The sequence below is a fragment of the Beta vulgaris genome, chromosome 7 (genome assembly GCF_026745355.1).
Source record: "Beta vulgaris subsp. vulgaris cultivar EL10 chromosome 7, EL10.2, whole genome shotgun sequence".
Taxonomy (NCBI): Eukaryota; Viridiplantae; Streptophyta; class Magnoliopsida; order Caryophyllales; family Amaranthaceae; genus Beta; species Beta vulgaris.
Window position 1 is genome coordinate 1638908 of NC_079208.1, and position 22697 is coordinate 1661604.

Sequence of the window (22697 nt, forward strand, 5' to 3'; positions counted from 1 at the left end):
GCCTCATTTTTCGCAAACACATTCCTGGTACGCACATACGTCTCATTCAAAACTCTGAAGTTATTCGTATGGCAAGACCATATATGAATATACTAAAGAAACATAGCATCTAAAGCATCGATATCTAAAATAACGTCTCATAGGGCGAGAGGTTCTCTCTCTAGTTCTAAAACTCTCTTAATAATTCTCTCTCTATCATTTTATTCTATTCTACTGTTTCATTAACTATCCTCTTTCCAACGTCCTTTGTCTCAGCTCAAATCTTCATTGATCATATCGTTTATCAATCTCACCCATAATTCAGCCCGATTATCTGTTTTCTCATGTATTAATTTGCACTCTATGGATCAATCACAATCTACATCCAATTTCGTTGTTTGGCACCGGAAGCATGGGCCTCTACTAAAAGCCCCTATTGAACATTTCAGTGCTAGACCTCAAGATGTTTCATTGGTTTTAGTTGGGCAATTCCTTGATAATCGAGATTTCTCCGTACGACAAATCCAAGATTGGGTAGACTCATGGTTTACACGAGATCGAATTGCAGTCAAGAAAGAAAATAATCTGTTTTTCTTCTATTGCCGTGAGCAACAAGATAGGTCTGATATTCTAGGTCTATATGATACAATGAATTTCAAAGGAGCTATGATTATTATAAAGGCTTGGAAACCGCTTGATTCTTTCAAGTCATTTAATTTCTCAGAGGCGGCGTTATGGGTTAAAATTGAAGGACTACCTATTGTGATAAGTTCCAAATCTCTGGCAAATCTCATTTATTCGCGTATCGGGAAAGTCCTCTACTATGATGAAGCATCCAGCCAACCTGGTTTCAAAAGGTTTTTTCGGGCGTTGGTCTGGGTCAAAGTCAAATCTCCTCTAATACCCGGGATGTATCTTGAAATGCAAGAAGGAAGGTCAATTTGGATTGATCTCAGGTATGAGGGAGTCTTTATCTTTTGCAAGCGTTGTGGCAAGATTGGTCATAAAAGCTCCCTATGTTCTGTTTCCTGGGAAAAAGCAAAAAAGTCAATCGAAAAAGCTATTTCCAAAGCAAGTATTCCAGATTCCCCTGTTATGTTCGGAAGTCCCAACGCTTCGTTGTACTCAAATAAAATAATCGGGCTTCCTCCATCACCAGAGTTTCTGACAACGATCGTAAAATTAGATGAGCCCAGGAGAGTACCAATGGTATACTCATCCAGTAGTAGTTCGGATAATGATAGTGGAGGTGGAGATAATAATCAACCGATAGATGAAGAAATGCATAATGTGTCCTCAGGTAATGGATCTCCTAGAGGTCATGAAGATAGTCATGCCAGTGGAAGGTCAGGTCCATCCGTTAGGCCCAATGTGCCCGGATCCAGGCAGCATCATTTTAGTCAACAGGACACATTGTGTGAGGCCCAAGGTGTTAGATCCCACTTCGCACAGTATAAAGACAAGCGGACATGTAAGGGTAAAGTAGTCATTCCAGTTACATCTCATTCCTTTAAAAGGAAACGCAAAGAAAATGCGGGAAACCATTTTCGTGCATTTAATGCACTGCAGCCACCTGGCGTCATGGGGAGTAAGTCGGCGGAAATCAGATTTTCAGACAATAATTCCCTTCTCTCTCATCGAATTATTTCTTATCTTGGCAGACATGAGGAATTAAACTCGTTTAATCTTGCTAAACCTCATCAACTTGGGTCATTCCTCCCTCTTAATATAAACACCTTAAATGCTCCTTCACACTCTCTCTCTTCATCAAAAAATTTAAACTCTCTTTCCTCTCATGAAAATACTCAAGTCAATATGGAGTCTAACCACTCATCACCTCACTCTTCCAATTCTATTACCCAACCTTCTCACTCCCAACTTAATATACATCACTCTCAACCTACAGAAGAAGTTAATAATGTTCAGTTCAATAGTTCAGTTCTTTTCGAAACTTTACCTGACTTATTCCCTCAAGAAAGCAACCTCAACTACGTCAATATCAATGACGTTGGAAACTCGGGGGACAACTTAATAGCATCCAACAGCTTGTCATCCTATTTCAACTCAGATGATGCACTATATGCTGGCAATTTTTACGCTGATCCGTATTCTCTCAGTGATTCCATAAATTGGGGCGAGCTTCAAACTCTTCTGCAAGAATCAAGTTCTGTCCATTCCCCGCAAACTCCTCTCCTTTTACCAGGTTCGCATTCTTCATTACAAACCGGATCGTCCAGCTCGTTTCATTCGGTGGTAGCAGGTCTTCCGTCAGCGGAATTTGCTGATCTTCGCATTTTTCCGTGCTGGCCGAATCATCAACCTCCTGTGATGGATCCCGTCGAGGCTGAAGCTTTTGATTCACGTAAGCGGAAGTTCGACGAGCTGTCAGAGGTACTGGATGCTGCGGTGTCAAAAAAAGAGAGGTTGGTGGATGTTCCAATTCAGCATCATGATGTTCTACCTGAGGTGAGCACTGAGCCAGGTAAAACGGGCGCTTGGACTGGGAATCATGAGGGAAGTGACACAGCAGTCTTAGCTCCTACAAATAAGTCTCTTCCAGGTGGTAGTCTGCAAGCTATGGACAAGGTAAGCCCCGATAAGCTAAAGTTAGAGGAGTCCTCTCCTTCTGTTTTTAAAACCAATGTCAAGACTGATATCGAAAACACTTTAATTGTTGCTGGGAAACCTGAAATGGAACCACCTCGGCGTGGTTCAGGCCGACCACCTAAGCCCAAACGTGTTGTAGTTCAGGCGTTGGTATGTGACAAAAAAAGGAAATTTGAGGAGTTCGAACCAATTCTTGACAGTTTCATTAATGAGGTCACTTTGGACTTGCATAAATGGATTGCTGACAAACGACAGGAAATCATGCGCAAATTTAAGAAATTTAAGCATATGGTGTTTTTCGGTGAGGATGGCTTCGAGACTGGGCCTAAACAGTCTCCGGGGGCACCATGAAGATATTGGCATGGAATTGTAGGGGTCTAAAATCGGCGGACTCCCCTACCGTTCCATTTATCAGCTGGCTAGTCCGCAAATTCTCACCTAACATATTATTCTTATCTGAAACTAAGTCCTCAGCCTCTGATATAGACAAGCTTGCTGCGTATTTTGGGTACTCTCGAGCAGCTTCGGTTGATGCTATAAATAACACAGGAGGACTGGCGGTATTTTGGCATAGTGACGTCGATGTACATATTTATGATAGTTCTGCTAATCATTTTGGTTGTATAATATCTGATGTAGTAGCTAATGTAATATATAAATGGAATCTTATCTTGTTGTACGGATCGCCTTACATAGAGTCACGGGGTATGGTGTGGGATACTATCACACATTGTGTGACGCAAAATAATCTCGATTGTGTAATTTTAGGCGACTTCAATCAAGTAGAATTTCTAAATCAAAAATTGGGGGGATCTGACGTAATCCCGGGAAGAGAGCAATTCGCTAGCTGGAGAAGGCATTTGGGGTTGTCGGAACTCAGTTATCAGGGTCAATCATATACCTGGTGCAATAATAGATCAGCAGATGATAGAATTTATGAGAGGTTAGACCGAGTGTATGCCACTGAGGATTGGCTCCAAAAAAATCCAGAAGCAATGACTCTTAACCTACCTATTCTAATATCCGATCATAGTCCTATTTTCCTTCACACTTCCCCATTTCATGAACGTAGGAGATCTCCAATTAAACTGGAAGCTTGGTGTCTAGATTTTAAGGAAATCTCGCACATTATTAACGACATATGGCAAACCCAAGTTGATGGATCCCCAATGTATAGGGTGGCCCAAAAGTGTCGTCACATAAGATATAGACTATTCAAATGGTGCCAGGAGTTCAAAAGATCTAATAATATTAACTGGGAAGAGTGTTTAGATCAGTGTGGCGAAGCCCAGGCAAATCTGCTGAACTTCAATGGGGGTGCTCAGGAAGAGAAGGTTGTGCAATCAGCAAGGGAAAAATTGACCTTGCAGGTGAAATTTTGGAATCAAAGGGTCAAGAGTAAACATCGAGCTTGGGAAGATTCAAACACCAAATGGTTCTTCCGCAAAGCAAAGAGTAGGAAAAAGCGTAATCAAATTCTTATGCTTAAGTCAGCTGCGGGTAACTGGATATCGGATCAAACAGCAATACAAACGGAGATGATGGAATACTTTGCTCAGATTTATCAAGGTCGGCATCACGGTAGTGATTACTGGGAGGAGCTTTCCACTATACGGAATTTAATTCCACAGTTATCAGAGGATCAGCAGAATTCTTTGATAAAATCAGTTACATTTGAGGAAGTGAAGTCAGTAGTCTTTCAGATGGGCAGTCTTAAGGCACCGGGGCCAGATGGTATTCCAGCTCAGTTTTATCAGCAGTATTGGTCAACGGTGGGTACTGATATTTGGAAGGCGGTCTCCCATTTCTTCTCTACAGGCTACATACTCAGGGAGTGGAATTACACTAACATCTGCCTCATTCCAAAGACTGAAAGACCAGAAGCAGCAAGTCAATTTCGTCCCATCAGCCTATGTAATGTTATTTATAAAATAATATCCAAGGTCATCTCTAACCGTCTTAAACCAATATTGAAGGAGTTGATTTCCCCATTCCAAAATGCCTTCGTTCCCGGGAGACAAATGGTTGATAATTGCTTAATCGCCCATGAGTTGGTCAACAAAATAAAACAGACAACATCCGGCAAGCAGCATCTGGCGGCTCTGAAGATTGACATGTTTAAAGCCTATGACAAAGTAGATTGGGATTTTCTAGATTGGCTGTTGGCGCAAATGAGAATTCCGAGTAAATGCCGTCATTGGATCATGCAATGCGTAACTACAGTGTCTTACTCAATCATTGTCAACGGAGAGCCTACTTCTCGTTTCTCTCCGACTTGCGGACTCAGACAGGGAGACCCATTATCCTCCTATCTTTTCATTCTTGTTATGGATGTTCTGTCTAGAATGTTAACTAACGGGATGGCTGACAAATCCTTTGAGGGATTTAAAATATCCAGACTGGGTCCTTCAGTCTCACATCTTTTTTTTGCAGATGACTCTCTAATTTTCTTCAAAGCCAATCCAAAGTCTTGTGATGGAGTGAAGAGTATCTTATCAAAGTTCAGCAGACTATCAGGGGAAGTTATCAACTACCATAAGTCTCTTATTATGTTCAGCCCAAACACGCCTCACAATTCTCGTCAGCAAATGCGAGATTTAGTTAGTACCCCAGTTGCTGATTCTCTTGGAAAATATTTGGGTGCGAATATCGAAGTGAATGGTAGGAATACCAGATTGTTTCATCCGATAGTAGAAAAGGTTGAGAAAAAGCTCTCAAGCTGGCATAGTCTCTCACTCTCACTTGCTGGCCGAGTCATACTGATTAATAGCATCCTATCCATGCTCAGTCTGAATATTCTCAGTACTTTCCTCATCCCTAAGACTGTAGCAAACCGGTTGAATTCCATTTTTGCAAGGTTTCTGTGGGCTGGTACAAGCGACAAAAAACCTATCTACTGGAAAGGAAAGTCAACGCTGGAGTTACCTAAAAGTAGCGGAGGGCTAGGCATAAGAAATGTCCATCTTTTTAACAAAGCGTTGCTTGCAAAGCAAGCAGTCAGAATTCATACCTCCAATAACTCTCTGTTAGCTCAATTGTATATAGCAAAATATAAGGCATCTCCAGTCAACTTGACCCTGAATAAGGTAAAGTTAGGAAGAGTTTCCTGGGGTTTTAGGGGTCTCTGTAGGGCTGTGCAAGCTTGCGAGGGAGGTTTCACTAAAATAATAGGCGATGGCTCGGACACCAAAATCTTAGGCGATAAGTGGGTTACAGGTGAACCCATCAAGCTTAAACATGGAATTCAGTTGCAAGACAGGGGGATTCGCACTGTTAAAGATTTATTGGTGGCAAATCAACAGAGGTGGAACTCGGAGCTCATCTGGAAGATATTTATGCCAGAATCGTCTATTAGGATCCTCACAACCTACATCCCTAAGGAGCATATTCAGGATTACTATGCATGGAGTGAATCTAGGCATGGGGATTTCCGAGTAAAGGATGCTTACGTATTCCTTCTGGGACTGAGAGGTGGTCCTCAATCCACTTGTTCTCAAAGGAGATTCTGGAGTAAACTCTGGGCGTCAGATCTTAGACCCAAATGGAAAATTTTTATCTGGAGACTTCTCCAGAATGCCTTAGCTGTCAATTGCAACCTAGCAAAGCGCAATATTCCCATCAGTGTTAACTGCAGCATATGCCACCAATTTCCAGAGGATGAAAAGCATCTATTCAGAGACTGTGATACCTCTTCTCGAATATGGTCTGCTTCGGTACTTGGAATTAATACGCGGTCAAGTGTATACATTCCGCTTGGCGATTGGATTCGGAATTTCTTACATCTCTTTTGGCGGGAAGACGGGCTACAATCTGAGAGGGTAAGAGAGTTTGTGACTACTCTCTGGTCAATCTGGCTTTATCGAAATAATATTGTGTTTAATAACTTAGCTGAACACCCGATGGCTATATTTCAAAGAAAGAAATTTCTTCTCGAAGAATTCGAAGAAAGCGGTAAAATAACAAGGAAGCAACTTAAGAGGGGTTCTATTGCATCGGATTCACATCAGTCAGACTCGCCTCTTTTCCGTATTGTTCAATCAAACGTATGCTCAGTTTTAGTAGACGGAGCTTGGAAGAGATATAATCTAAATTCTCCGAGAGCGGGAATAGGATGGACAGCCTATATGAACGGTTATAAGATATTTGAGGGTAACGACAAAGTTTCAGCTTCTTCTTCTCTACAAGCTGAAGCTCTTGCAGTATATCGGGGTCTCTATGAAGCTGTCTCAAAAGGATACCGAAATATTCAAATTCAATCAGATTCAGCAGAGGTTGTCCGTGCAGTGAATAGTCTACATCAACCAGTTGAGATTGCCACAATTATACATGATGTCAGGGCTCTGGCTCATCGTGTTCCTCAATGGGGAATTACGAGGGTTAAGAGAGAAAATCTAGTTGTAGCGCATAATTTAGCAACAGCGGCTAGACTAGGTAACTTATTTTAGATTGTCTGTTTGCTCTTGTTGCCAAAAAAAAAAAAAAAAAAGACCATATATGAAGCCTATGAGTAGGGTGCTAATGAGCTTAGCTGGCTCGCAAACTATTCAAGCTCAGCTTGAAATTTTCTAGAGCTGAGCATAGCAAAGATCAATTCGGAAAGTTTGTGAGTAGGTTCGAAATATATTTTAGGTATATTATCTTCTACTACCTCCGTTTCTTAATAAGTGCAACATTTCCCTTATTTGGAATAGTCACAATAAGTGTAACCAAGCTCAAAATGGTAAAAAAAGTTCAATATTATTACAAATATGCTACCAAAAAGCAGGAGGGGACCACCATTTTTTTGTTTCATCACTTGATTTACTCTACTTTATTATGGTCCCAACTTTCTCTCTCTATATATTTCTTAATATTCCCCCACTTTCTCTATGTTGCACTTATTAAGAAACGGAGGAAGTATAATATAGAAATTAAATGAAAAATTATATTAAAATTGTGCACAATAAAACCTACTCATGGAATATGTGTAATATAATTTTCTAACTCAAGTTGAGTTTTGAGGTAAATTGAACTAGAAAATACAATAAGCTCGAAAAAGCTCGAGTTTCGACTCGAGTTTGAGTAGTTATGGGCCGAGGAAAGCAATCTCATGCTTGGTCTCGGATTGGCTCGTCAACACCCCTAGTCATGAGTACACTCACCTTTATATCTAACCACAAATCTTTCTTTTTCCCTCTCAAAGCATAATAACCACAAATTTATATGTTAAATAAGTTATTGCATACCCATTTTGAAAAGTCATCTCATCCATTATATGGATTTCAAAAGTTTTTCATTCATATATTGTCATTATTTTTTATTAAATAAGCAATAATAGTATGGTGGAGTGATGGTTTTTTTTAGGGGAAAAGCAAGCTAGATTAAATCATAGACAAAGTGTCCATAAGTACATAGGCGCCACCTTCGAGGGAGAATGATTTTCCCATATTTGTTTAACTCCAAAACTAGCTTTGCTAAATGGCGAGTCATAAAGTTACCATCACGTTTAACATGTGACCAAACAAGAGAAGAAAAAGAAGAACAAGAAGCTAAAATATCATGTAGAATAATGTCAAGATACGAGAGGTAGAGAGCACTCTTTGAAAGACGCTTGATCAAAACTTGGCAATCTGATTCAAGGATCACCTCATCAAAACCAAAACGTTTACCAAGCCTAATCGCCATTTGAATTGCCTTAGCTTCCGCAACTTCCGGACTCCGAAGGCCTTGACTCTTTGAGTGGCTGCAAAGACAACACGACCCTTCGAGTCACGCCCCACAACACCAAGGCCAACTCATCTAGCTACAACAAGGGAGGCGTCGACATTGAGTTTTAAAACGCCACTAGGGGAGCCTGCCAAGTCTTCGAACCCGGTTCTTCGCAAGGCTTCGACTTTGTGTGCTGTAAATCCTAGATGAATATTTTCCATACTCCTCGACCAAGTGATGGACACTGGACACACATGAAGAAAATGTGGTTGGGCATGCGCTTCCCTTGGAATGCCCACTAGTTGTGTTCCCTCCACAAGCACCAGGCCAAGACAATGCCTCGCGAGAGCTTTACAGCATCAAACTGCCGCCATGCCCGCCAACTCTCAACCAAGTCATATAGGTTCAAGTCCGACGAATTAACGCAAAAGGCAGCACAATCAACATCCTTCTACACTCGAGGACAATTAAACAAGGAATGGTTTGTCGTTTGATCAATCTCTTTCTTTCATACTCGAGTTTGTGGGTTTGAATTTCACATCAACAATGCTTCTTTTTTTTTTTACTATATGAGAAAGACGTAGATAAAATGCTATTGAATGAGAAATAGTGACACGTGGCACATATACGTTTTTAGGAACGCTTTTTGATATATTACTATAGATTTCAGATCATTGATTACTACTAGGAACATGGTTTTGAGTGGTAATGATGATTTTAAAGGAAAAAACATATTAGGAGATATACTTTATTACCATAGCCATTGAAACTTTTCAAACGTATACGAAATGAAAATATCATTACCATCACTTATAACATCACCCATTTCCAAACAGACATGACATTAATCGATGACTAGCAAACGCACCTAGCTAGATTATCTACATAGAAAAAAAAGAAGTAAATTTGCATCGGTGACAGATAAACAAAGTGTATTTCTCTAGATAAACCAAGTGTTGAGACTTGAGCCAAAATTCAGGGTATACAATCTTTCTTAGACGATCTATTTCGTCAATTTTAGACATAAGATCAGATTTTGATGATTCTTTTGGGCTAGTTCAGGTGTGCAAAAAAGTATAAACCCAAGCTGCAATCACATCTATTAACTTAGAAGTTCGGAATTCTTGTCCTAAATATTCAACTCTATTTTACAACCTAATTAGTTAACTTGTTCAACAGATATACCAAACATGTGATATGACATAACACATTAACACCATTTAACAAATATATTATTCTGTATTTTAGGTGGTAATCAATGGCGATAATGAGTTGATAGAGTGACTCAACAAACTCCAAAGTCAGTGTGACAAGGCCCACGGTGGCTGGCTGGCATTTCCCACCTGTGCAGGCCGGCCACGACCTTGGCGCACCATACCCTGGGGGCACTGGAGCCTGGCCTGCGGGCTGCAGCCTGCATGTCGAAAATTTTATTTCTATATGATTTCGCATGCATAGCGTGCATATAAGACTAACCACCTTACTTTTCCAATTAAGCCTAATATGGAGTAATACATCTGCTGTTAATTGCCGAAAAAAAAAAATTCTGCTGTTGACTGATGTGCAAAAGGGATACATCATTTTTCATACATCTTTGTCACTGGTTAAAGAAGAAGATGATAGCATCATAGCAGTAGGGAGAAGTACTACATGGACAACTATTTGCTAGTTGCCCATAAATGGCCATATGACATCCAACCTGTACCCAGAAATCAGATGCCCTACCAAAAGATTAGTAAAAGCAAAAAGGCAATATGAGACATGAGATTGGAGTTGGAATAAGACATGGCAAAATTCATCTGCAGATCTGCACCTAATTGCGTACTGAGTTGATTGTTTTCAATACTTTTTCCGTTTCAAAATAGTTGCACCATTTGACATTTGGTCACTATTCATTAACTAACTTTGACAAGCTTTCTTTCACTAATATATAAGAAACAACATAGTCAAGTGGAAATTCGTCTCAACACGAGGATTCCAAATATCAACTTTTTATAATTTTTACTTATACGCAATTAGAGATATTAGCGTTCAAAAAATCGTTTTGGCAAACGTGAAAAAGCAAACGGTGCAACTATCTTGAAACGGAGGAAATATGATTTAAATTTGGCAAATTCGTAAGGAACTACCTTTTATAAGATACATTTATCGAAATACTACCTTATATATATATATTTTTTTTTCAAAAAACTATCTTTGCCAACAAATTTTTTTCAATATATTACCAGACGAAGATTAAGATTATCATTAAGTTTGATCGTTTATTTCACTTTTGGCTTGTACGTGATCGTCACATAATCTTCTCCAACCTTCTCCTCGCCGTTTGTGACTCCACTACTGGGACTTTTCTATAGTTGGTTTGTGGGTTCACTGGAAAAATTATTGAAGCTATGTTGTTCGATATGATTTTTCTCGCGGTTTATAGTTCTTATATCAGAAATATCATTAAAAGTGGCATCTTTAGTTGATGAGACTGAGTATTTAGTAGGAGTTCTAGAAACGACAATGATAATGCAACTAAGCATTACAATCTATAGAGCAAGAGGAAGAGAGACCAAAAGCTGAAAGAGAAGAAATTAAAGAAGACATTATGAGTTATGACAATGAAGAAGGGGGAAGGGAAAGTGAAAATGATTGATAATAATGTGCAATGAGAAAATATACACAAAAGAGAAATTACATAAAAGATAAGGAAGATTTAAAGGTGCGCGTAAATTAATTAAAATCGAATTTTTAGTATTTAAAAGTAAATATATTTGTATGAGAGGACGACGTATCTCTATTTGAAATTTTTGTTTCTATACTTGATATAGCGTAAGTTCAATTGACTATCAATCTAGCAAATAATAACAAATAATAATAGAACAACAAATAAAAAAGCAAGACACACGAGAACTTTTGCGTGAAAACCCAAGAATTGGGAGAAAAACCACGAATCTGGACTAGGAATCGATGAATGTTCAAGAAAGATTACAAAAGTACTCCAAGAACTCTCTCTCTAGCTTTCTCTCTCTTGAATTTGAGAATAATAATGTAAGTACAATTATAAACGCATTAGGGTAACAAAGGATGTCTTGGCCTAGTGGTTAAGATTGAGGTGCTGTGAACGATAGGTCACAGGTTCGAATCCCCCCTCCCTTTCTTTGTACTTTGTACCGCCTTCGTGGCTTAAATGGATAAAAAAAAAACGCATTAGGGTAAGTCTATTTATACTCCCTTGAAAAAAACGCGTTTCCGCATCGAAATAAGCCAAAATAGGCCACCGCCCGATAGAGTCGGGCGAAACCGTCCGATTGGGTCGGGCGACTAAATCATTAAGCCAGAATAGACGTGGGCCCGATCGGGCGAGGAGCGCCCATGTCGTAATTCGTCCCTTCCATCGGGCGCTTCACAAAGTAATGTTGTTGTGCTCTCCATCTTGGGTCCCGGTCGGACGGCACTGTCCGACCCGATCGAGCAAAGCCCCCTGCATAGCAATTTACGCCTTTTCCTTCTACGCAACCTCATCTCCGCAGTCCACACCCATATACCATCTTGAGCCCCATATTGATAATATTCCCAACATATAGATCCACTCCAAAAGAAAAACCTTCAATTTTTTTAAAAGGTACAAATAGAAATTAGATCACCCTTCTCTCAAGACAATAACCTAACAAATCAAGAAATATAACATGATCTAAAATGCGATCAACTCCACCAGCAAAGTCGACCTTAATATAGCGAAATAGTATGACTCTTTTCGGAAAGGTAATAAAAAAAAGGGAAAAGCTATATGCAGCCCTAAGGGCTGTATATAAGAAGCTAAAAATGAAAATAAGTTGCATTAATTGATCATTTATTAAATCGGTTGATGCAAAAAATTTCCATAAATTCACAACTTATTTCCATTTTAAGTAGGTGTATTTATGTTTTATATTAGAGGTGATCATTTTGGCCCGGCCCGTTTTTGGGCCGGGTTTTGGGCAGAATTTTTCGGCCCGCGGGCCGGGCCGGGCCCGGTCGTTTTTTTTTTGTTTTTGGGCGGGCTTTGGGCAAGCTAAAAACGACTTTTTAGTCTATTTTTTGGCCCGGCCCGTTTTGGCCCGCAAAAGCCCACTAAGCCCGGCCCGAAATAGCGGGCTTTGGACACAAAAATTCGGCCCGAATTTAGGCCCGGCCCGGTCAATGGGCATTTTTTGGCCGCGACCCGGCCCGAACCCGGCCCGGCCCATGATCACCTCTATTTTATATACAACCCTAAGGGCGGCATATAACATAACCCAAAAAAAAAAACTTCATACATAATGACAAAAACCAAACCACTTGACAATCTAGCTAGTTGGATTACTATGGTTTGGACTCTGTTGAAAATGTCAAACACAACACTCAAACCTCAAAAGAGTGAACATATTTATTATCAAAAACGTGTATATAGCTTTATTTACAAGTGGGAAAAATTTCATTCTTGGTCAAAAATTATGCAATGAGACAAATATTAATTGCATAAAACCTGTCATTTCCCCACTGAACGTCTGCCTCGTTATATAATTACTCCAATTTCCTTCCTATAATAAAGTTTTATATTCAAAGGCGCGCAATTAATTAAAAGTTCGTTGGGGTAGTTGGTATAGTTGTATCCATCTCCCTTCACTCTTTTCCCCCACGTTATACTCTCCACTTTGTTTGTCTACTTTGTATCTTCCTTAATACTATCCTTGTATTTTTCTCCCCTATAAATTCTTATCTACTTCTTTCTTTCCTCTTCCATCCCAAAAAATTTGGAAACCTTTCCTGTACTTTGTTCCCTAAAAAAAATGGCACATCATATGAGCCAAAACTCGGAAATCAATGTAGCGAATAGTGGTAGAAGTAGTAGTAGTGATAAGCTTCCGAACTTTAAACAATCGGTTCGATTGAAGTATGTTAAGCTAGGGTACCATTACTTGATCTCGAATTTTTTTTACTTCATGTTAGTCCCTTTGGTTCTTTCAGTCTTAGGTAGTGTACACATTTCGACACATTCAGTCCATGGCTTGGTTCAATTGTCACTAGACATGGTTAAGTATAATTTGGTCACGGTGTTTATGTGTACGGCCTTGTTGGTCTTCCTAGGCACCCTTTATTTTATGAGTCGGCCTAGGAAGGTGTACTTGGTTAATTTCGCATGTTATAAGCCTGATCCGTCAAGAAAAGTTACAAGGGAACTTTTTATGGATAGAACAGTTAAACTCGGAATTTTCTCTCAAGAAAACATGGATTTTCAAAAGAAGATCCTAGAGAGATCGGGTTTGGGCCAAGAGACGTACTTTCCTGAGGCGTTGATCCAACTTCCGCCTAACCCGTGCATGGCCGAGGCTCGAAAGGAGGCCGAGTTGGTCATGTTTGGAGCCATTGATGAGTTGTTGGCTAAGACTAAGGTGAAGGCTAAGGACATAGGGATTTTGGTTGTGAATTGTAGTTTGTTTAACCCTACACCATCTTTGTCGGCTATGATTGTTAACCACTACAAGCTAAGAGGCAATGTTTTAAGCTACAATCTTGGTGGTATGGGTTGTAGTGCTGGTCTCATTTCCATTGATCTTGCTAAGGAGCTCTTGCAGGTACATTTTATTAATTTATGAGCATTTAATTCAGTGGAAGAAAAGTGCTTTTCTTTCTTTTTAATTATATATGGTAAGTACGTACTTTTTTTTATTATCCATATGAGCCACGAAGGCAGTATAAAGTATAAAGAAGGGGATGGGATGGTAATTACGTACTTTTTTTGATCCATATGAATTACGAAGGCAGTACAAAGTATAAAGAAAGGGAGGGGATGGTAATTACGTACGTACTTAATTCCAAGTGTGAAGTCAGGGCTCTATTAATTAAGTTGTTTAGATCAACAAGAAGCTAGCTAAGATACGTGATCTTTTTGTTGAGGACTAATTAGCCTTTTCATTGAGTATTTGCGTTGATATTTTCAATTCTTTTCTTTCCTAAAAAACCTTTTTGGAACACCAAATTAAAAGCATTTCTAAATACGTCGGTAAATTACTTTTAAAGTACATCCTAAAAAATTTACTATCTTCATTTTTTTCAAGTAGAGTTATTAAGTATTCGTTCTTTTACATGAATAATTTCAGTATTCATTTGAACTAAATCGGCTCTTTACTTAACTTATTTGGACATAGCCGATTTTTCTGACTATGAACTCAATTGTAATTATTGGTTTTGAATTAAACTTATATGAACTTATTCAACTTGAATATAAAATCTTAACTTATTTAACCTTAAATATATGAACTTATCGTCTTTAAATCTGACTTGGTTGAACTTCTTTTTCCATAATAAAATAATTGAATATAAGGTGAAAAATACGATCTCTTATAGTAGATTTTGTGTTCATTCCAAAGGATATGTTTAGCAATTTATCGGGGAAATATTCCTGACAAGATCTTGAAAATTTAGAGGGACATTTTTAGTAAGATAAAGGCAAAATAATAGACTTTTAGATGTAAGATATATTTTCATGAATCACTTGTAGTGGTACCTCGCTGAACTCTTGATGAAGAAATGTCCATAAGATCAATAAAGTATGCAGCTAATCAAGGATGTTTTGGCCTAATAGTTAAGATGGAGGTGTTGTAAATTTTAAGTTCAATAATTAACTAGTTTTGCGTGTAGTGGTACCTCGTTGAACTCTTGATGAAGAAATGTCCATAAGATCAATAAAGTATGCAGCTAACTAAGGATGTCTTGGCCTAGTAGTTAAGATTGAGGTGTTGTAAATTTTAAGTCCAATAATTAACTAGTTTTGCGTGTAGTGGTACCTCGCTGAATTCTTGATGAAGAAATGTCCATAAGATCAATAAAGTATGCAGCTAATCAAAGATGTTATTGGCTTAGTAGTTAAGATTGAGGTGTTGTAAATTTTAAGTCCGGTAATTAACTAGTTTTGCGCAATGTACGTATATGCAGGTGCACAGCAATTCCTATGCTTTGGTGGTAAGCACAGAGAACATAACCCAAAATTGGTATTGGGGAAATGATCGATCAATGCTGTTATCAAACTGCCTGTTCCGAATGGGAGGAGCTGCAATCCTCCTATCGAATCGAGCATCTGATCGTGGTCGTTCAAAGTACCAACTTATGCACACAATTCGTACACACAAAGGTGCAGAAGACAGGAGTTACAGTTGTGTATACCAAAAGGAAGATGAAAGCAAAACAGTTGGTGTTTCGCTATCAAAAGACTTAATGGCTGTTGCAGGGGAAGCCTTAAAGGCTAACATAACAACTTTAGGCCCTTTAGTTCTACCTATGTCCGAACAACTATTGTTCTTTGTTACATTAGTTGCAAGAATTGCATTTAAGATGAAAATCAAGCCTTACATTCCTGATTTTAAGTTAGCAGTGAACCATTTTTGCATTCATGCTGGTGGAAGAGCCGTCCTGGATGAATTAGAGAAGAGTCTCGCGCTTTCACCATGGCATATGGAGCCATCTAGGATGACCCTCTATCGATTTGGAAACACATCTAGTAGCTCATTGTGGTACGAATTGGCTTACGCCGAAGCTAAAGGAAGGATCAAGAGAGGCCATAAGACATGGCAAATTGCATTTGGGTCAGGGTTCAAGTGTAATAGTGCAGTTTGGCAAGCATTAAGGACTATTAATCCTGCTAAGGAGAAGAATCCTTGGATGGATGAGATTCAACAATTTCCTGTTGATGTTCCAAGATTTACACCACTTAATATGCCTCAAGAATGATAATCTTGCTCATCATTGTTCTTAATTTCTCCTCTCTTTTTTTTCTTAGTAAATACTAGTTTCTTGTTAATCACAAGTCACAACAAACTTGAACAAATTTTATTTATTTGAACCATTCCATTTTTATGTAGTTCGATTGTTGTTGTTCACTGATGAATACAACTTTGGGAACGATTAATTAACATCGTTATCTTTTCTTCTTTGACTAGCTTGTATCTCTATTATATATGGGAACTCTTGATCTTTTGGTGTCCATGCCACGCTCTCTCAATATACCCCTAATAACCAAACAAATCAAAATTACTAATTGCATTCTCTCAATTTTTTTTTTTGGGAAAAAAGGATCCCTAAAATAGAACAATATTACTTAAATGATAATTAAATTAAAAACTTCCACGAAAGCACTTGTACAAAATATCACGCACGCATCGCGTGCAACATATACTAGTCTCTGTTTATGGTAACAACAATACATATAAATCTCCTAATTCGTGTACTAGCACACTAATTCTACCACTTTAGGATTTCTTACACTATCTCGCTCTTAATATCTCTTCGGATTTACGGGACAATATGATATACAATCAGTCACTCTAATCCTAATGTGGCTGTCATTATATAGACAAAGGAGAGCGACTTATTACACCTAATTACCATCATATATGGTGTATTACAAACGTACTTTTCTAGCCCTTAAACATATATAGCTTGTGTGATTGTGTGACCTTATAGGTTCATATAACACTTATCGCAAGCCTACAAGTCATAAGCGGTCTCTAGTAAGACAATAATTCCGATACTTATTGACTATCTACTAATAATCCCAAGGGCATAATCTCAATAGTAACTCGACTCGTTTATAAGAAATTTATAACTTTTTATATACAAATGATGTATAGATAATGGTGTGTAGTATTTAATCTCAACAGTAACTCGACTCGTTTATAAGAAATTCATAACTTTTTATATACAAATAATGTATAGATAATGGGTGTATAGTATTATATATAAGAAAATAGTTTTAGTCACCCGGAATTACATGAAAAAGAGTTACCTCTTTTACAAAGTTGAATTTTATGTGATCAGGTGTGGAGCAAGCATATTGCTCCGATTTCTTTTTGATATTCGTGGTTGTTGGAATATCTCAAATGGACTCATGTTTTGACCGAAATTCACCAATATGTTAAAAAAAAATAACAAGTGGGATTTAGTTAGATGTGTCGCAATATGTATTTGTCAAAATATACATTTTTTGTAATTTTAATTCATACATATATGAGCATTATAAACCGTGAAAAAGCACATGAAAACTAAGAGATACAAAGGGAGACAAAGAGTAAAATAGTTCTGTTTTTTTAATTGCAACGACATTTGATTTATTTGGTGAGTGTATTAAAATATTCAATGTTGCAACTAAAAAAACAGAGTTAGTATAATATTGTACATATGATATACACAAGACTTGCTATTTTAAGGCTTTTTTAGTAATTTAATTCTTTTTACCTATCAGCAACAAGCCTAGGGACTAGGGAGATACAAGGACGGGGCAAGAAATAGGCAAAAATAATAGGAGCCATGTACAATTCCTTAACAAGGCACTTCATTTGTAGTTCAAAAAAGATAAAAGTATAAGATTCGTATTTATAGCTGACTAACAGCGACTATCTTCAAAAGTTTAAACAACAAAAGTTTGATTAATTTCATGTTCTCATTGTTCCTTCCCTTACACTTTTACTACTGATGCAAATGTTTTCTTTTGTGTAATCTTCAAACAATTAAAAATAGATATATTTTGGAAGTCCTATTCCATGATCGTGATTGTATGGACCAAAAACTGCTCTTGAAGAAATAGTAGTCGCATGAGCATGGAGTTGAGAAGGTCACTAACTTTTGACTTGTAACTAAACACATAAGGAATTTCTTGTCAAAGAAGTGTAAGATGGAGTGCAAGCTTGTTGGCTCTTTGTAGTACTTAATCTCATGCATGAAAAAACAATAGAGCTACATTGGTAGTTGGGTTAATATAATGTTTTCCTTTGCTCGTGACAGGAAATTGCGTGCTGCTTGCGAGCGATGGCGACTAATTTTTTTTGAGAATGATGGCGAGTGGCGACTAATTATGTTGTAGTTTTTGTTAGTTCACACACTCTACAAAGAGATTGAACATTGGTAAAAAAAAAATTTCGCAAAAAAGTGGTTTTTTTAATCACACGCTTTTATAAGGGTCACGAGTCCACCTACAACTTCATAATTAGTATGATGATGTTCACTTTGGGACTAACTCGCACATATTTCTTTTTCTTTCCCAAAAGACTTCATATGAATATAGTTGGTGAACTGTTATAAACTTGATCATGTTGGAAGTTCAAAAGAACGGTTTAGCGAGGATGTTGTGATCTATCCAAATTGCAAGATTAAAGGTGGCTCACATGTGAGGGGGAGTGTTAAGAGTATAACCCACATGTGACTTGAGAATAATTGTCCCACATTAAAGAAATAGAGAGAGAATGACTAACCTATAGATTGGTGGATTACTCCATTATCACCAATTGGTTTTAGGATGGAACCCCGTCAAACTTATATGTACTCAAACTCTCCTCCGGCGTGGGCTTGTGTTAAGAGCAACGAAGTTTAACATGGTATCAGAGCCAGACCCATTATAGTTGGGACGTTGATTTACTCTAGGTTAATTGAAAGTGGAACCTCATTTGTCTTGCGAAATTGACTCTCTCTCCTTGTGATGGATGTACAAAAGAAATCATATGAGTGTACAAATAGATTTTGGATATGCAAAATATAGTATCGAGGAAGCTTACAAAGTAAAAAAATGAGTTTTCTTTCATAATAAAAAAGGACGCTTTTTTACCCGAAGCTTAACGAGGGTTAAGCTTTTTTGTCTTTTACTGAATCTCAAAGCTTTATTCACTAGCCAACCGCTTGCCTAATTCATTTAATTGTACACTAGTTATTAGGCCCGAGCTATGCTCTGGGTAAGAAAAAATTTCATTTATTAATATAATACTTTATGATAATAACAATAAATACAACTTAGTCTAGTGTTTAAGACTTTAGTATATGTACTTGAGGTCTCAGGATCAAACCCCAACACTATGCAATTTCTAAATTTTTTTTATTGTACATGGATTAAAATGAACTAAAACTCTCTAAGGAGAGCGCCACATGGCACAGTTTCTTGTGAATGCACGCCTTTTAATATATTTGTATACATACTTTTTTGGGTGTAGAATTGTACTATTAATTACATGTATCACTTATCTAGAAAAAATAGTAACCAATGATGTCTTGGCCTATTGGTTAACATTGAGGTGTTGTGAACGATAGGTCACAGGTTTGAATCCCCCCTCCCCTTCTTTGTACTTTGTACTTTATACCGCGTTCGTGGCTTATATGGATAAAAATCTAGAAAAAATAGAAACAAAAAACTATTGTGTATAAAAGCGTATCTATTGCAACTAGAATGGATTTCTTTGAATTCGTTGAACTGTATGACATGCAATAACGGTCTGTGCAGGCAAGTAGGGAAGTATAATGTCAGCTCAGCATGGTGGCTTACTTGCTTTAGTTAATGTATCAGCAGCCAACTTATAGCTAACAGCATTTATTTCCATTTTGGTTGCCTCCCTGGAGGAGAAGAACGTTGATAGGAGAGTGGTTTGCCATATTTTAAGTGGGGTCAAAGAAATACTCTCCTTCATTTTGAAAATCTTTTTACGGATTTTTCACCATGTAACTTTGAATACGAAATTTATGAGGTACTCATGTGTTTTCAAAAATTCGTCAGGTATCCCTTAAGTTTGCATATAATGTACCATATATCCTCAAGAATTGATTGGTGTTGATTATGTTAATTTAAATGACATGAAATCATTTGAACCCCAACCTAATTCGCATATTAACTCACATTATGCCAAAAATATCCTTTTGTAGTGATATAAATCCCTCTTTTCATGCGGTTAAAGTAGTTTTAATAATGACCTAAGTACCTATTAGAAAAAATTGTCTACTTTTAAAAGACTTTATTGGACATAATATGAAGTATTAGAGGAATTAGGATAAAGATCAACTGATTTTGGATCATTTAAGTTAATATAATCAACACCAATAAGTTATTGAGGGTGTTATGTATATTATATGCAAACTTAAAGGGTACTCGATGAATTTTTGAAACCGTAGGGGTATCTCATGAATTTTGTAAAACCTCAGGGGTACTTGGTGAAAAATCTGATCTTTTTACTTTATGTTTGATTGTGTTTTTGAGTGCGTCTTGAATGTAACATATTATATCATAACTTATTGTGTAACATATATAATGACACAAACTCTAATAAGAATGATACGAAGTTATGAACTACAAATAATGACATGAATCTCATGTCATTATATCTTTTGTTTTAATATTATATGGGTTCTTTATACAAAAGAAGTGTTGAGTTTTATAAAGACCTTCTATACTTTATTCCTTGTCTGATAAAGTTTTGTTTCCCCTTTTTACACAATTTTACATTACTTGTTAGACCAACATAATTCTACACTTTTTCACGACCACATTCTCTGTTATTTGAATAAGCAAAAAGGATCCACTTTGTATGCTTTCTCTTCCCTACCATGAAACTGTTGCTATAATAAGTTTTTTAAAAGTATATATATATATCGACTTTTTTCTTTCATTTGATAATTTTTGAATTATTTTGATTACTCCTATTACTTATAATGATATGACAAGCTTAAATTATGTTTCACTCTTTATGCTCTTTAAAAGTTATTGCTAGATTTGGTAAATTCTATTAGGTGGAGTGATTTCCATGGATCATAATATATACTAATCTCCGTTTTTTGATAAGTGACACATTTCTTCCTTTTATGTGAGAGTTTTTTAGGAGAAGTGTGTCACTTGTTAAAAAACGAAGGACGTAGGTTACAACTATAGTTTATCCTAAAGATAATAGAAAACCTAACTAGAGTAAAATCGTAATACAAATGATATCCAAATACAAAATCAATGATTTTATGAACTCATTACCCAATATCGAAAAACATATGATAACTCATTTCGTTCTCAATTTTTGTTTGAACATGATGATCAAACCGGAAAAAACTGTGTCTACCCACCGGGTTGACTACCCACCATTAATAAAGACTTGTTGAAGATTGTTGTAATGGAATCCAACTCAACACAATTAATATTTTTTTAATCCTCTATTAGTAGTGGGTTGTCTACCCTGTGGATATGTCTAGCAATGTCCGATCAAACCCTAACCACAATGTAAAATTAATGAGAATTTAATATAAAGTCCTACATACGTTGGTTTATAAGAAATGGTTGGAAGTTAAGAGACGTATAAAACTAAATTAAAGTTTGGCAAAACTCATTATATAATGCCTGATACATTATATTCATGGGTGGGTCTTGCAATGAAGTAGTGCATTTTGAGCCTTGCACTTAGATGTATCATGTATATGGTACTAATTTCTTTCAACTTATGTATATGGGACTAATTTCTTTCAACTTGACTTGGATTGCGCTTGAGCTAATCGCCACTTCAAGGCTTCAAGCTCAAGTGAAACTTAAGTTTCGGAGCTTATAGAACAAGCCAAACTAGCACGTAAAAAACACATATATGGACCTGGTTCACCTTAAATTTAGTGGACCTAATGTTATTATATGCAATTTATAAAAAAGAGATCACTATGTTTAAAAAAAATAAATAAATAGGAGTAGCTATAGATTGTAAGGATGAGTATATGTATTTTTATATAGGTTTTAGGTACATTTTGGTTGCATTTTAAGAGCATCTAGGTGCATTGTAGTCCATAATTGCATCTAGTACTTAATTTGCGAAATATTACTCCTTTTGTGTGTTTTTGGTATTCTTTGATGAATTTCAGGTATTGAGAACATAATTGGAGTATTGTTGGATAAACTTGACTATTAGGAGCAATTGGAAGCAAGTTACATTGATAAGGATCACATGAACATGTTTGAGTGCAATTTGGAGCAAAAATGGAGTAGGAATTCAAATTGTGAAAATCGAGTCATGTTCACTCTTTTATCCGTAACTTTTGACTCGTCAGTGATAATTGGATGATTTCAGCGATATTGGAAAGTAGGCTTGAAGAGATGTGTATTAATTGACGATTTGCTTGCTCATACCCTCTCTATGTAATATATACTTTCCCTGTATATAAAGAGTTGCACCATTTCTATTTTGTGCATTATTCACATTTTACATTTAGATTGTCTTTGGTGATTCATATTTTAGGAAAAACATATTCATGTTGAATCTTGTTAATTTATCTCGATGTATATTTTCTAACAATAAACTTTTTACAATTTTTACTTATTGATGTTTAAAGATATTAATGGTTGAACTCATACATCGACATGTATGAAAGTTAGATATGATTGAACTGTTTCCAAATAGAGGAAGTACTGCTGAATATGCCTCCCCTTAGTCTACATCAAGTTGATTAGCTCTTCCACTTGAACATAACCTGTATGTCTTAATAGTACTTTACACACGAAAGAGAGTATCTAATATATATAATGAGTATGGACCTCTAACTTATGCATGTTTGCCTTTCAATGGGCCTCACAACACAAGTCACAACATCTAAAAGTAGAAAAAAATAATGGTTAAATTTGCCAAATACAAAAAAAAAAGAAAAAGAAG

At 37.0% G+C, this 22697-nt stretch overlaps 1 protein-coding gene across 1 annotated transcript; it reads left to right on the forward strand.

Moving 5' to 3' along the window:
* Nucleotides 1–12934: 12934 nt before the first annotated feature.
* LOC104898217 (3-ketoacyl-CoA synthase 11) lies at nucleotides 12935–16210 on the forward strand. Its single transcript, XM_010685262.4, has 2 exons — nucleotides 12935–13853; nucleotides 15214–16210. Exons 1-2 carry the CDS (start codon nucleotides 13068–13070, stop codon nucleotides 16003–16005), a joined length of 1578 nt encoding a protein of 525 aa, XP_010683564.2. The 5' UTR covers nucleotides 12935–13067; the 3' UTR covers nucleotides 16006–16210.
* Nucleotides 16211–22697: the final 6487 nt, after the last annotated feature.

Excerpts from the sequence above, each read along its gene's own strand:
- LOC104898217 (XM_010685262.4), top strand. The coding sequence starts at position 13,068 with ATGGCACATCATATGAGCCAAAACTCGGAAATCAATGTAGCGAATAGT. Across the intron at positions 13,854-15,213 it reads TTGCTAAGGAGCTCTTGCAG|GTGCACAGCAATTCCTATGC; the intron begins GTACATTTTATT and ends ACGTATATGCAG.